At 33.3% G+C, this 14691-nt stretch overlaps 3 protein-coding genes across 4 annotated transcripts in view; 1 reads left to right on the top strand and 2 right to left on the bottom strand.

Annotated features, from left to right (window-relative positions):
• Positions 1–2148: 2148 nt before the first annotated feature.
• On the bottom strand, positions 2149–4891 carry LOC149909723 (uncharacterized). Of its 2 annotated transcripts, XM_090119816.1 has the most exons (6): positions 4728–4884; positions 4403–4574; positions 3891–4021; positions 3499–3562; positions 3278–3395; positions 2149–2384 (listed from the first exon to the last, which is right to left on the bottom strand). In XM_090119816.1, the coding sequence occupies exons 1-6, from the start codon at positions 4774–4776 to the stop codon at positions 2202–2204; spliced, it is 717 nt and encodes a 238-aa protein (XP_089975942.1). In that variant the 5' UTR covers positions 4777–4884; the 3' UTR covers positions 2149–2201. The 2 variants fall into 2 exon arrangements, with proteins under 2 accessions (XP_089975942.1, XP_089975943.1); XM_090119817.1 differs by lacking the exon at positions 3278–3395 and having other exon boundaries at positions 2247–2384; positions 4728–4891.
• A 1777-nt stretch (positions 4892–6668) lies between these two features.
• Positions 6669–10862, top strand: LOC149909722 (uncharacterized). The gene is made up of 3 exons (XM_090119821.1): positions 6669–6881; positions 8610–8795; positions 10679–10862. Exons 1-3 carry the CDS (start codon positions 6800–6802, stop codon positions 10834–10836), a joined length of 426 nt encoding a protein of 141 aa, XP_089975947.1. The 5' UTR covers positions 6669–6799; the 3' UTR covers positions 10837–10862.
• Positions 10863–11550: 688 nt separating this feature from the next.
• Positions 11551–14691, bottom strand: part of jbug (filamin-type immunoglobulin domains fbug) — a 64789-nt gene continuing 61648 nt past the window's right edge. Inside the window, exons 52-54 of the mRNA XM_090119822.1 lie at positions 14357–14518; positions 13648–13827; positions 11551–12458 (exon numbers count right to left, since the gene is read on the bottom strand). Coding sequence (XP_089975948.1) covers positions 12321–12458; positions 13648–13827; positions 14357–14518 — 480 coding nt within the window. The 3' untranslated portion in view covers positions 11551–12320. The remainder of the gene's footprint in view (positions 12459–13647; positions 13828–14356; positions 14519–14691) is intronic.

The following is a 14691-nucleotide window of genomic DNA, read 5'->3' as shown; positions in this document are numbered from 1 at the left end:
TTATCCCATGAAACACATGTATGCAAAATGCATCTGCCCCGTACCCCACTAGGGAACACGGAACTTCGCACATCCTATTCATTGTCTGATCTATACATATATAATAAATCTGTAGAAGGTTCAATTCTGTACATTGAAAATATTAAAAAATAAATAGCAGAATAATAGTGTTACTGGATCGATACCAAACCCAAATATGTGATTAAAAATTTTTTTGTCTGTCTGTCTGTCTGTATGAAGACATCACGTGAAAACTAACGGTTCGATTTCGATGAAACTTGGTATAATTATACCTTATTATCCTGGGCGTAAAATAGGATACTTTTTATTCTGATAATAGGGTAATTCCGGGGTAGATGGCCATAAGGTAGAGATGGCCTATCGAAATATTTCAGTGACTCGCTCACTAACTGTTACTGTTTAGCGCTTAGTTCGCTGCTCGTCGTGCGTGAGGACAAAAGTACGGCAAAATATTAAGCGAAAAACAAAGAAAATATAAGTAAATCCTTTGTTTTTTGATTCAAATAGCTTGAATATTTTTTAGATGTCAACTATTTTACGGAATTGTGGTGTTGGTTTCTTAAAATAATGGTGATATTTGTCTTTGTTGTAAAGTATACGAGCAGTGCTACGTTATAACCTCAAAATAATTTGCTTCTAGTCATTACTTGTTTTAGTTTTTGTTGTGGCCATCTCTTCTGGAATATAAGGACAGATGGCCAATTCTAGTCGGTATATGATGGCCATAGTGTAATAGTATAAAAATCACGTTTTGTATTATAATTGATTTATTTTTAGATTTGTTTTAAATGCCTAATAGAAACAGGAGAAAGCCAGCGGCTGTAATAGGTCGGAAAAATCGCTAAAAGCAGCTGTTAATGCATAAACGTACCTACGCGTGGCAGGATTCTAGTACCAAATACCTAAACTTTTTTAGGCATTCATTAAAAAGAAGAATAAAGAAAAATAATTCCTTTAACGATGGATCACGTGAGCGAATAGCCAACGAATAAGCCGAACAGTTTAAATTATAGCATAAATTTAACCAACAAAATCAAAGCGGGATATGACTGGTAACAGATGTTCTAAAGCAGAAATAGTGATTACCCTTAGGAAGTCAAAAGGAGTTTTTTTGGCTAGAGCCTAGAGCCAACACTATGAACAGATCAGAAGTTAATGCATACTTTCAACTACTTGAATGCGTTCTTTATTCAAGACAATGAGATGTTACCCCCTAACTACTTATTTAACATGGATGAAGCTGAACTACAGCTTAACAGATGTCCGGGACACGTGATTGCTTAAAAATATTCTAAACCAGTCTCCAAAGTGACGTCAACTGAAAAGGTGGATACATTAACCAAAAAAAAAAACGTGGCGAAGAAGAGAAAAGAAGACTTCAAACTAAAAATTAGACTAAAAAGTAAGCCTTAGTTAGAATTGAGTTATGGCCATCTTACCTCTAGTGCCATGGCCATCACGCCCGGACACCTCGGGAGAGATTGCCAATTGTGATTTTTAAAAAACTTAAATTATTTAGGTGATATTATTAGAAATTGTTACTTTCATGTTTAGAATATCATAGTTGAATCTTCAAAGTTTAATAAAAAATAAATACAATCACAAAAACAAAAGTATTTCATTTCTAATAGAGCTTAGAAAAAACTATGGCCAACTACCCCGGACTTACCCTATTTAGAAAAAAAAATTAATCTTAATTTTTCAGTTTTATCCATAGACGTTGTTCTGTAGAACCGCGAACACACGTTGCGTATTATTATAGGTCTAGCCGTATTTGGGTCCAATAGATATTTATAAGATGTCATTGTCAGAGTTACTCAAAATGGAGACCATCCACGCGAAGACCGACATCCGCGCAGACGGAGTCGCGGGCGGAAGCTAGTGTAAACATAAATGATCAGTGTGCAATATACATACTACTATAAGTTTTCTCTTTTATTCGACATGCAATTACATAATAAGTATCGGCATGTATTACCACAGACTAATAATAATATACTACGTATACAAATTACTTAATTCACCATATTTTAAGAGCATTTAAGAGTGTATCAATAAGCACCATAGTCTAAGGAATAGAGATGAAATAAAAGCAGTGGATAGTAATATTCATTTATTAAAGCTTTGAAGTACATAATACATAACACATAATGTAGGTAGGTAAGTAGGCGGTATAATTATTACAAACTAGATATTATTCTCCATGAATCAAATTTATCTAAAAACGGGTTTAAAATCTTCTTTATCTGAGGACTGTATACTTTGGCTATGTATTTGTTGAATCTTGTAAAATAGGAAGCCAGAACATCTTTTAATATTTTATTAATTATGCAGTCCACGTTGTCCCCAAACTCCGTGTGAGACTGAAATAAGAAACACATTTGTACATATTATTATATAAACTCATTCGATCTAGGTTAATTTATATATTTTTATATAGTTACCTACTAGTTGCTCTAATTATATTGGAGATAAAAATACATAACAAAATACGCAATTTATATTTACACAAAGAAACAGAGCTATTCATGTATGGTAGAGTTGCATAATAATCAATTCATCAAAGAGACTCTACCTATATTTTCGGTCACTTGCAAAAAACATCTCCAGTTTTGAATTTTAGAATAAATAGGTTCATTCGTTTTTGTTGTGACAATTTATTTTCATAGCACTTTATTGCAATGCCTATAAAAGTTTACAATGAGGTCGTAAATAAGAGAGATTAAATATGATGCCTTCCTTTTTATATCAATAGTCAAATAGATCACATCGACCGTGAAGTAGGTAGGCAACAGTTCAGTGCATTTTATATTATATTCGTCATACAATTAATGAAACCAAATGAAAAATTTGTATCCTTCTGTATCTACTAAGAGCAAGTCTATAAGAAGGGCAAGTCTGGCATTTTGATTTTTTATCTGGTTGTAAATTTAGGATACACAATAATGTATATTTCAAAATACCTAAACAAAAGCCGAATCTAATAATAAATACTAGATAGTAAATTCCTCGCGGATCTTGATATAGGATACGAACAGTACCTACCTACTTGGTTAATGTCCTTTTATTCTTATTATTTTTGATAAACACAATTTATCAATTATTATTGATTCAATAAATAGATAATATAATTACCTTATCAGTATGCCCTTGATAATAATTTATAGATTATATCATCTGAATGGGCTATGTGCGAGTAATATAATCGAAATTAATAATGAGTTATTTTTCTGGAAACTATTAGGTACCTACTTACCGCAATTTCCTTCATGTCGAATCTGAAGTTTTCAAAATTATCAATTAAAGTCGATTTACTATTTTCAGACGGTCTTAAAAAAGCTTTGCATGATATTTCTAAATTTTTTATTTCGAACCTGAAAAAATGTTTTTCAAAGTTTCTTATGCATTCAAATTTTAAGGTCGACCTACTTAAAAATATACTATGTAATTAGATACATAAAAACATTAGTTACCAACCTTAGTTCCCCTTTGCCGAATAACGGCAACTTGTCAAATAAGAAACCATCCATTTCGTAATAATCTAAAACATATTTTAAATTGATTAGGTAAAGTTAAATAAGTTCCTATCTATCTACTTGTGTTATTATATCATTATGTTTATAAGTCAAGGTTGGATTTAGAGAATGATGCTGCTTTGAGTGGTGAAGATAAATAACGTCACCAATATTAGAATGAATAAAAAGAGAGCCGCTCTACAAATAGATTAACCTTTTACCTGCAACCTAGTCGTCGAAAAATGCCAATATTTCTAGCTCTAAAAACTAATAAAAAAAGTACCTATGCATGTACAACCCATAAGCTTCTTATTTCTTATAAGTATTTATTTTTTAACTGCGTGAATTTCTTACCTGATTCAATAGTTAACTTTGAAATGGTAAGTCCCATGACAATTGCGAGTTCATCACGATTAAATTCTATATGATTTAATTGATAATCTCCTAGGCCTCTTATAACACCATTTGTAAGATTTGCTCCCATACTGTTTATAAATAATTAGTAGGTAAGTCTTAATTATAAAGCATTCGTACATTACATAACAGTCATTCTTAATTATCATATTATGTAGAGTCGATATTATGTTTTTTCTTACTTTACTCTATCACCAGAATTAAATAGTTAAATCGACTCCCGATAAATTTTATCATAGAGATTGTTGAGGACCAGATTCGTACAAGATCGAATAAAAAAAATAATAATCCCATAATTGACAACATATTATTATTATCACGCTGTAAGGTATTCGAAATACGAAATCGGGGCGGGAAGTAGGTGCCTAGATTATATACTTAGATATTAATTATTTTTGTCAATAAACGCAAACATTCGATTACTATAATAGCCTGCAGGATATTTGCTTTACCTGATAAGTCTCGTCTGGATCGTTACTTCTTCTCTAAGAAATATCATTGGATCAAGGACGGGCACATTGTTTTCAGGGCTACCTTGTTTAATAGTTTGCCTCATTATTTCAAACAATTGACGTAGCATCGCATTTGGATTTAAGAATTTCTGCTCTGTTAACGGGATTAAGGCTAAAACAAAAAACCGTTCTCGACCTTTATCAATTGTTTTTAACTGTACGGTTTACGATTAATACCATGTAGGTATTACGGATGGTTTTAAATGGTGTAATGCTCAGACAAAATTCAATTAAGAAATCATATAAAAACGCAATTATCACATACCACTTGTGTTTATGGTTGCTGTGAGTACCGTCAGCAGAAGAATATTCATTGTAACAATTTTTTAAGTAACTATCTACTTATTTTTAAACAGTGGCCTGTTCTGGAAAGGCTTATGGATTATATATCGCGTAACACTGGCCATGAAATTTTGTTTAATTGATTAACTGGCTTCCATTATCATCTAGTTTCGAAACTAGGATTTCTTATCTGCACGTAGTTAAAATCTATTTAAGAATCTCACCGCTAAAGTGACAGCAATTCATATTTCGCTCGAAGAAAACTGAGTCTAATATAGGCTTTTATGTAAATATGTTTGGTCAATGTATATAGACGCCATTTAACCTTTGTATATTGTCAGAAACACAAATAAACTAAAATTCATGATACCTGATTTTCAGCTATTGAAATGTAGTCATAAATGCACATCTATCTAATTGAATTAATTTCCCATGATTATAAAGGACTACCAACAATATACCATTGGCCATGTATATTGTATCCTTGACACAATTTTTGATGCGGTGGATTAATTCTAACAGCATATCACCACTCCCATCTCACACTTCTGATAATAAAATTTACTTTGAATGGAAAAATGTTGGACGTATAAGAACATGCAGGCTTATTGTTTAAGTTTTGAAATAGTGGTAAAAGGCAAGATTTTCTATGATGTCCAAAGAGGCACTTTTTATTATGTATAAGATTCAGGTTACAGATTATTAAGTAAGGTGTAGGTACGAGTATTGTAATTTCTCCCGTCTTTATATTTCTTTAATACATAGGTACATATTTGCCTTTTCCATATCTTCTCTAGAAATACCTGACCTTTTGCCATATAATGTTTCCCGAGACCTATAAAAAACTTTCAAACCATGCCTCTCATTTCCTCAAAAGGTTAAGTGTTCGTTAACAAGTCTATCTTCGTCTGAAAAAACAAATACGTAAATGAATGAGTAGATTGGTTTTATGGTTTAATATAGGTCAATAGCTGATCACACAAATGGAGCGTGACGAAAGGAAACACCGGAATAATTAAGTGACGTCTGTATCGTAAGACATCAGTTTAAACTTTAAGCCAATGATTATTCGAACACATAATTCTTTGATCAGCCTTTTTTACGGATATCATTGTTAAAAAGTAGAAGTTAGAGCCTATAACAAGATATTAGTAGATATTTGTAGCGGATTCTTATATTCACTTGAATAGTTTAAACCGCTAAATAGTTTTTAAATTTGCTTTTTGCCACTCTGCTATTTAAAGATAAAGAAAAAGGTATATCACACAAAGCGATAAAAGATTTACATAGTTATTAATGCTACATAAAATATAACCTGTGTAATATTCAAAGAAGAGCAAAATAAATTCACAGGTATTTATTTGTAAATGTTTTCAATGTTTATTTAGTAATCGAAGTTCTAGTTAGCAATTGACATGAAAGGTTCATAAATTTATCCTCGCGCTACATCTGCTTTCGACCCGCCCTGCAAAATTCTTCAGCGGGTTATTGCCCTGATTAAGACGACGATAGTTTTTTCCTTGACTGGCTCTTGCTCTTTATTTCGCATTTAATTGCACACACATAAGAAATCTTTTTATGTTTAGGTATATGGGGTCAAGAAACAACTTAAGTCAACACTTAAGTCATATACCTTGTATTCTAAAATACTTGACGAAAAACTCTATACATAGAATTAAGTATTGATAGAAATTAAAGCGACTATACCTTATAATATTATAAGTACATAGGTACTTATCTAACATAGTTCAAAGATGAGATGTAAAGTAGCTTTAAATTTGATGTCAAATATGACTTCATCATTGAAGCACAGGTAGCGCATATAACATAATATTACCTACTATACTTAGCTATACTATACACGATTTCCGTAGTTCATCCAGCCGTTGCTATTTATTCCCCCAGATTTCATCTAGTTCAGTGATCACTTCGACGCGTCTTTAGCGGCAGGCACTTGTACATTCAAATATAATTCTAAAATTACGAAAATATAATATTTACAATGGTTTTGATTAAATAACTAAATATAATAAAGAGTTTTCTTAGATTTTGGAGATGTGGCATTTTGTTATGTTTTTGGTGTTTTTCACTTTCACTGTATTGACTCACGTGCTTCCCGGGCCTGCAAATCCTTATCGTAAGTACCCACTGAGGCTTAGATTTAAGATATGTGAATTCCTCTTATTAAAAACAAATTAAATGAAAATTATTTTCAAACGTTGAATTTTTCCATTTTCTAAAATATTTTCACTAGATGGCCATAGTCATGATATTTCTTTGTATAGGTATTTCATTCAAAGGTTTTTATTTATGGGTTTACATTAAATATGATGTAGTAGGTAATTCAGGTTAAGTTAGTATTTGTTTTTGTTCTTTTTTTCTAAATTATTTAATCCCATCTAGTTTTGTAGGTAAAACTATAAATAAGTAGATCTGTATCTCTAAATATAAAAATGAATATATAACTATTTCCCTTGGTCACGGCATCACGCGTGAACGGGTGGACCGATTTTGATAATTCTTTTTTTATAATATTCCTTGAAGTACAAGGATGGTTCTTATGGACAGAAAACGTAAACATGTACCACGGGCGAAGCCGGGACGGGCTGCTAGTAGGTACAGAATATGATACCTCAGTGTCAACCTGTGGTTCAGATTATTTTTTCATTAATACAAAGCACACGTAGTTTTGAACATGTACATTATAAATTATTTTTTTGTTATTCCTAATCATAAATAAATATTTGGTAGTCCGTATGACATTTCTTCCGGTAGTGATTTCACTGATAGGTATGTTTTGTGTACTTGCGTGAAGTACATAATATTAAAGTTTTTCATGGTTTATTCATATATAATGGACATTAGTTAGATACGAATAAAAAATCCTCAATTATTTGAGTGTTTTAAAATAAGACCAAGTCTTGCAAAAATTAATATTGATTGATCCAAGTGGTGTGGGTCTGCCAAATTTTAAATGGGGAAATGAGATATGTTCAATTGGGAAACAATAACGAAATAGAACTCGAGGTTATCTACACTTGCGTCTGCCGTCTGGATTTCAATAGACCCCCAGGCTTGTAACTGCCTGATAGCCTATTATCGAGTTTTTCCGATGAAAAATCGAATTTTCGTAAAAATAAGTTGTCACCTATACTTCAAAGAGGGCATTCTGATACCTACATATTTTCAACTTTATGTTTATGTTTGTTATACCTATCTTTGATAAATCAATAGCCCGGTTTACACGCACGCTCTATCGCGCGCGATTCGGCTTTCACGCGGGAAAGAGCGAGCATTTAAACGATGACAGAGAGAACGAGATTGCGCGTCCACTCCGCACACACTCCAACGCGCCACGCTTTCGTTCGTTCAATCGCGCGCGATTATCGTTTACACGCACAATCTTTCCTCTTTTCTCAAAGACGCACGAATAATCGCGCGCGAAAGAATAAGTGCATAAAAAAACGTGACAAAACAATCCCTCGCGATTGCGCGCGCGTGCTTTCCCGCGTTCAATCCCGCGCACTCAATCACGCGGTAAAGAGTGTGCGTGTAAACCGGGCTAATGATGATACATATTTCTTTTTTATTTGAAAGATTCATAATAATAGCTAGTTAGTTACCTGTAATATATTTCAAGAAATTAAATTTTGGTCCAATTCAAACGAGTAGTTTTTGAGTTAACTATCCTTTATTCGTATTATTATTTAATACCTAAGCTTCTACTGCAGTCTGCATGATGCATCCGAACTCACGAGGTACCTACCTACCTAAAGATTTTTCTTTTATCATTATTCGAGTATGCAGCACATTTTTGGTACCTAGTATTGCTAACGCCAGACTTAAGGTTATTATTTTATTTCAGAGCACGGCCCTCATTACACTATAAGTAACGACAATAAACAGCCCTACATAGAGGTGCGGAACGCTACATATCATGGTAGTGGACCTCGGGAAGAGGCGCGAGCCATGTGTTCTGTCAAAACACAAGAAGTTAACGCCACTGCAAATGCCACGATAACGAGAAGGCTACATGGCGTTGTTACATCAAGTGAGTTGTTCCCACATAAACATGAGGTATCTACTATCTAATAAGTAAGTATAAATAGTACCTAGGGCAAATCGAAGAATCGCATAGGATCTTACAGTACGGTCCGAAAGTCATGGTTTTGAAGATTTGAAATTGTAGGTACGTTTATACCTACAGAATATCAATAATCTATACATATAATAAATCTGTAGAAGGGTCAATTCTGTACATTGAAAATATTGAAAAAATAAATAGCAGGGGGTGTTACTGGATTGATACCAAACCCAAATATGTGATTTAAAAAATTTTTGTCTGTCTGTCTGTCTGTCTGTATGTGAAGACATCACGTGAAAACTAACGGTTCGATTTCGATGAAACTTGGTATAATTATACCTTATTATCCTGGGCGTAAAATAGGATACTTTTTATCCTGAAAAAATACGAAGAAAAAAAATAATCTTAATTTTTCAGTTTTATAGACGTTGTTGATATTTATAAGATGTTACTGTCAGAGTTACTCAAAATGGAGAAATAAACCATCCACGCGAAGACCGACATCCGCGCGGACGGAGTCGCGGGCGGAAGCTAGTTTTAAATAAGCATAGTAAGCTGTAGCAACTATTTAGTACCTAATCTGTGACCTATCGTAAATTTAAATGCTTTCGTTGTACAGGATATAACTTCTACACATATAAATTTGCAAATGCATATGCAGTTAAAAATATAATTAGATAAACTAACGCGTTATGCATCTTTCTCGTGATCTATTGCTTTATCCGTTTCCTGCTAGATAGCTTTCTAGTCTTAAATTAAGCTTTTCAGTAATAATAATTTATTTTTGATTTAACGGTTCATGTGAAAGGTATGTGAACCATAGTGTTCACCAGGCGACATATCTATACTAATATTATAAAGAGGAAAAGTTTGTAAGTATGTATGTATGTATGTATGTATGGTTTTCACGCAAAAACTACTGGACCGATTTCAAAAATTCTTTCACCATTAGAAAGCTGCATCTTTACTGAGCAACATAGGCTATATTGCATTTTCAAAAAAATTAGAGATCCTTACCAAAAATGCAATAATGTAACCCAAGGTGTAAAAAAATCCTCAATAAAAAATCTGTCATCGCGTGCGCTGCGGAATCTATTGAAGATAGAACAAAAAAATGTTCTACGGTATTATAGAATGGATCAATATCTACAAGAAAGTCCGCGATACCATATGTCCATCTTCAGTAGTTATGTTACTACAACAACTTTTTTACGTTTTCAAAGTAGATAGAAGTGCCGACAGTAATCAAACCATGTTATCGATACACATATATTAATCCTTATCCCATTAAATGATGTTTTATTATAGACTGTTTCAATACCAGCAAAATACTTTTTAAATGAAAAGAATTGGATATTCCATTCAAAAGATATAACGAATTTTTAAAAGTGTCAATCTACAGAAAATAGTAGGTATACTGTTCGAGCAAGCCGTAGTGCGGGGGTCATGGAGGAATTCTACCAATATGCGTCTTGACGGAACACAGTGGGGTTTTGGTCGGTAGGAATCCGACATAACCCACGGCCCCTCCCCCGGAGGCCGTGGGTATCTATGAAAGATTTCCCCACTAAAACAAAAAAAAAAGGCCGTAGTGCGGGACGGGGTAAAGGTGATTATCATGTGATTAAAAATTAAACCTATAGTCCGACCTATAGTAGACTTTTCACTGTAACGTTATCGCTATCTATGCGGATGAAACCGCAGGGCATTGCTAGTACTTAATATGCGAACTAACTATACCGCGCGGTTTTACCCGCCTTACCTACTCTGCTCCTATTGCTGTTAGCGAGATGATTATATACAGAAAGTATTATTATAGAACACTTGTAAAACGTAATCTTAATTTCCAGGAGAGCTACACAACGCAGTGCAGCGGCTAGAAGTAATTATTTTCGGTCAAATGCAACAGCTGTGGCAAAGTTTGGACGCGCTGCGTGCGCAGGTCGCTGGCGAATCTCGAGTTTCATATCCTGACCGTCGAAGCATCGCATTTAGATATAAACCATAGTTCTTAGTCCATAACCAAAGACATTTTTTTCTGATGGAAGTTAACGTAATAATGAATAGAGTTCAGGAAATTTCATTGTATGTTCGTGTTATAAATTAAATTTGTAGTTAACTAGTTACCTTTTTTTTATTCATTAAATTAAAATATTTTTAAAACATTGTTTATTTTAAGATCTTTTTGAGTTAGCTTATATGAATATTTCTGATAGGAATAATTATTATTAGGTACATTAACGATATTCTCTTTGAATATGCAATTATTACGGAAATATGACTATCATACGTGTGATGGCTTGAACTATTTTCGAAAATCTGCGACCACTGTTTATCAATTCGTAAATGTATAGGGAAGCCATTGTGTATGTGACGCAAGTCTGGCGTCAGTGACCTAGTTATTGATGGACAAATGCGATGTAATTAATTAGCGAGACGTGATTTTTATGTGTAAATGAGTGGTCAATGCAATTAAGATGTCTTTTTTACGAACAGTGTATCACGTTCATATTTCATACTAATTACTATGTTTGCTGTAAGAAGAAATATGTTAGGTACCTATATGTTTCTGTGAAATTGTAACATTAAAAATATTATTCCCTTTGTGAAATAGGGAATGAATGAACATTCATTTCAGTAAATGGATTTTTAAAGTAGATTTTTAATGTAGTTTAATTGGTAGCGGACTACTTAGCGGGATAAAATAATAAATAAAACCAGATAAATAATAAATTTTCAATTTATTAACAATTAGTAACCGCGGAAAAATTACATACTTACAAAGATATAAAGCTCGGACATACATGAGATTCGATAATTTAAATCAATTGATAGTGCAGTCCATTCCTTATAACTCAACAAGCAGGTAACAATAACAAAAAACAATTACAGAAGTTAGTTATGAAGTTAAACCTATATTCTGTATTAATAAATATTAACAAATAAAGAATTTTATTATGCCTTCTACTTTAATGTACTTTTAGAAGTAAGCTCATTTTATATTTATCCTAAAAACATCACCTATGTTACGATGGACGGATACAATCAGATTATCATAAGCTATATAATATATTATTATATAATACTAAATATTACTTGGAATGTAATGGCGATTCGAATAAGATTTATCCATTCAGTGCTTTATTTTATAATAACATAAAAATATGGCATATTGGCTGTTTCATGTAATGACTTGTAGGTACTCAATATTTTCGATTCAACACAAACCTAATTCTCTAGTAAAATTTATTACATTTTTATAATTGCATTCAATTTATTATTCTATCTTCAAAATTACAATCATGCTAAAAAATTCAACTTTCTTTAATAATCATCATAAAACCTTTATAAATCATTAGATAAAAACAAAGTAGAGTATCTTCATAAAACAATTTCCAAACTTGATCAATGAACTATTAAACAAGGTCACTTTATAACAACGAAATTAGGCATTTTAATACAAAGCATGGATTAAATTAAGTGATAAAAGTATCAAGCAGCAGTGGCTTGTAAATAACGGCGTAATTCTTCCTGCGTATCGAATATCATGACCGGGAACGGCGAGCCGGGAACATGGCGCCCGGCCCATCGCACCTCCACGCGGTAATCGCCTGGCTCGGTGGGCGAGAACTGGGGACAAAAACAATTAATTCAGTTTTTTAAATAAAAAAAAGTGTGCGTGTACTAGTATACACACGTAAGAAGTGAAACTTCTTTATAACCTTATTTTTCAAAAAATAATTTACTATATGCAACTTGACAGAAATAGGTCGAATCACGCGTGGTAGGGATAAGAACAAGATGGCGCGTAACGGAAAAATGTCACTCGTAACGAAAAAATGTTACACTATATTTTTTTCCAACCCCGATAAAGAAGTTTCACTTCAATAACAAAATCTAATTTAAGAGGTGTCAAGAGACTAGTTCTATTAGGAGAGAGAGACAGAGACAGACATAGAAACACGCGCACGCCGCACAACTATAGCAAAAGTTGTCATTACAACTTTTCGTCTTAATTTTTTCCGTCTAGCCCCCTTACGCAACGCGCGATAAGGAACTTTGTTCCAAAAATAATGTTAAATACTAAAAATTTAAAGCAAAAATGTTGTTTAATACAATATAAAGCAAAAAATGTTGTTATATACGATTTAAAACCAAATCTGGTCGGTCGATTTTAAAAACTTCGATAGAAAGCTACATTTTCAACAAGTAACAACATCGTTTTTAATGTCATGCGCCATTAAAAACGATGTTGTACCACCAAACTGAAATCAAGGTTTTAATTTATACAATTTGTGAACGTAATTGCTGTTGCTCGATACTATTTTGTTTGTAATTTATCAATTTCAAGGATCTGAAAGATGTTAATCGTCTTGATATGTTATTAGTTATTACGTAGCCTATCTATATCGCTACAAACAAATACATTTATTTATCTTTAATTTTTCCATCAATAATAATAGTTCAAGTAATATGATTGGTATAAATAAAAAAGAGCGTATGTGCCGAGCATACGTATCAGAAGTGTATGATAAAATCCATGATTTGATCTTGATTTTTTTGACGTGATAACGTTTTTAAAATCGTTTTAGTCGGGTGACATGATCAGAAACTTGTGTCACACCAAAACCTCACGAGCGCGATCGCAGGTATAACGAGAGAGAGACGGACCGATCTCCCGTCTCATCTCGAGCGCTGCCACCAATAAGACGTTATGACGTAAACATCTCGATCGTAAACCTACTTTACAAACAACCAATTTTTTTTCTCTCAACGTATCTTTTTTATTTCCCAGTCCGTGTACGTGTTCGCCACTCACCTTGCACAATATAGTCCTATCCTTCTGGCTTTCCCTCTGCATTTCCACTCGGAATGCGCCTTTTGGTCCTCTAACTCTTACAGTTAGTTGACCCGCGCCAGCTCCTCGTGTGTCACACACGAATCGAGATTGGAATGTCGCTAGTACACCCGCTTCTATACCCGGCCCGTATACTCGGACCTGTGAACAAATTTATTTATCAATATTAAATCTTAAATATATTTCTTTGGCATTTGAACACATTATTTTACGAAAACATTGGAAAAACGATGATCCTCCAGGAATATTTTACTAGTATTGGAATTATCTTTATATTTATGTATAATAGTCACATGCAATATGCAGCCTTTAAATTAGGTTCGTCGAATAGAAGATTTAATTTACATGGTAAATAACAAAGTGATTCATAAATATTTAAAATAACGAAAGACTACGTTTACTTTTGTACTATACCGAACAATATATATATTTACATCTACTATATAAAAATAAGTCGGGTTTTCCTTCCTGACGCTATAACTCCAGAACGCACGAACCGATTTCCACGGTTTTGCATTCGTTGGAAAGGTCTCGGGCTCCGTGAGGTTTATAGAAAAGAAAAGGTGTCTCTGGTGGCGAAACGGAGTTCCCCCGGTTTGCTAGTCATTTATATATTTCATCCGATAAGTTATTACATGAGACATGAATAAATTAACTAAAAATGAGATACCTTAGAAGGATCTGGAGCACCAGCTACTTTGAGTATGAACGGCGATCCAGGCACGTGTTCGCCCGCAAACTGCACGCTGAGCACGTGCCGACCCGCTTCAGCAGGTTTCACGTTCAGTGTGAACGTGCCGTCACCGTGCTCGTATAGTTCGCAGTATGCGACCTAGTGGGAGAATATTTTATTTAATGTCGTTTATGGATGTTCCTTATTAATAAACTATTGGAAAATTAATTAATGAAACGAATACATCAAAACACTCAATAAAGTTGATTCATTAAATTGATATGAGATTAAAACTATGTATGAACTACAACCTTACGTTGATTTATTTATTT

This window comes from Colias eurytheme, chromosome 3, assembly GCF_061535395.1.
Source record: "Colias eurytheme isolate Ceu_HAF_F1 chromosome 3, ilColEury1 Martin Lab GWU primary, whole genome shotgun sequence".
Classification (NCBI taxonomy): domain Eukaryota; kingdom Metazoa; phylum Arthropoda; class Insecta; order Lepidoptera; family Pieridae; genus Colias; species Colias eurytheme.
This window is presented reverse-complemented; position numbering and strand designations above follow the sequence as displayed.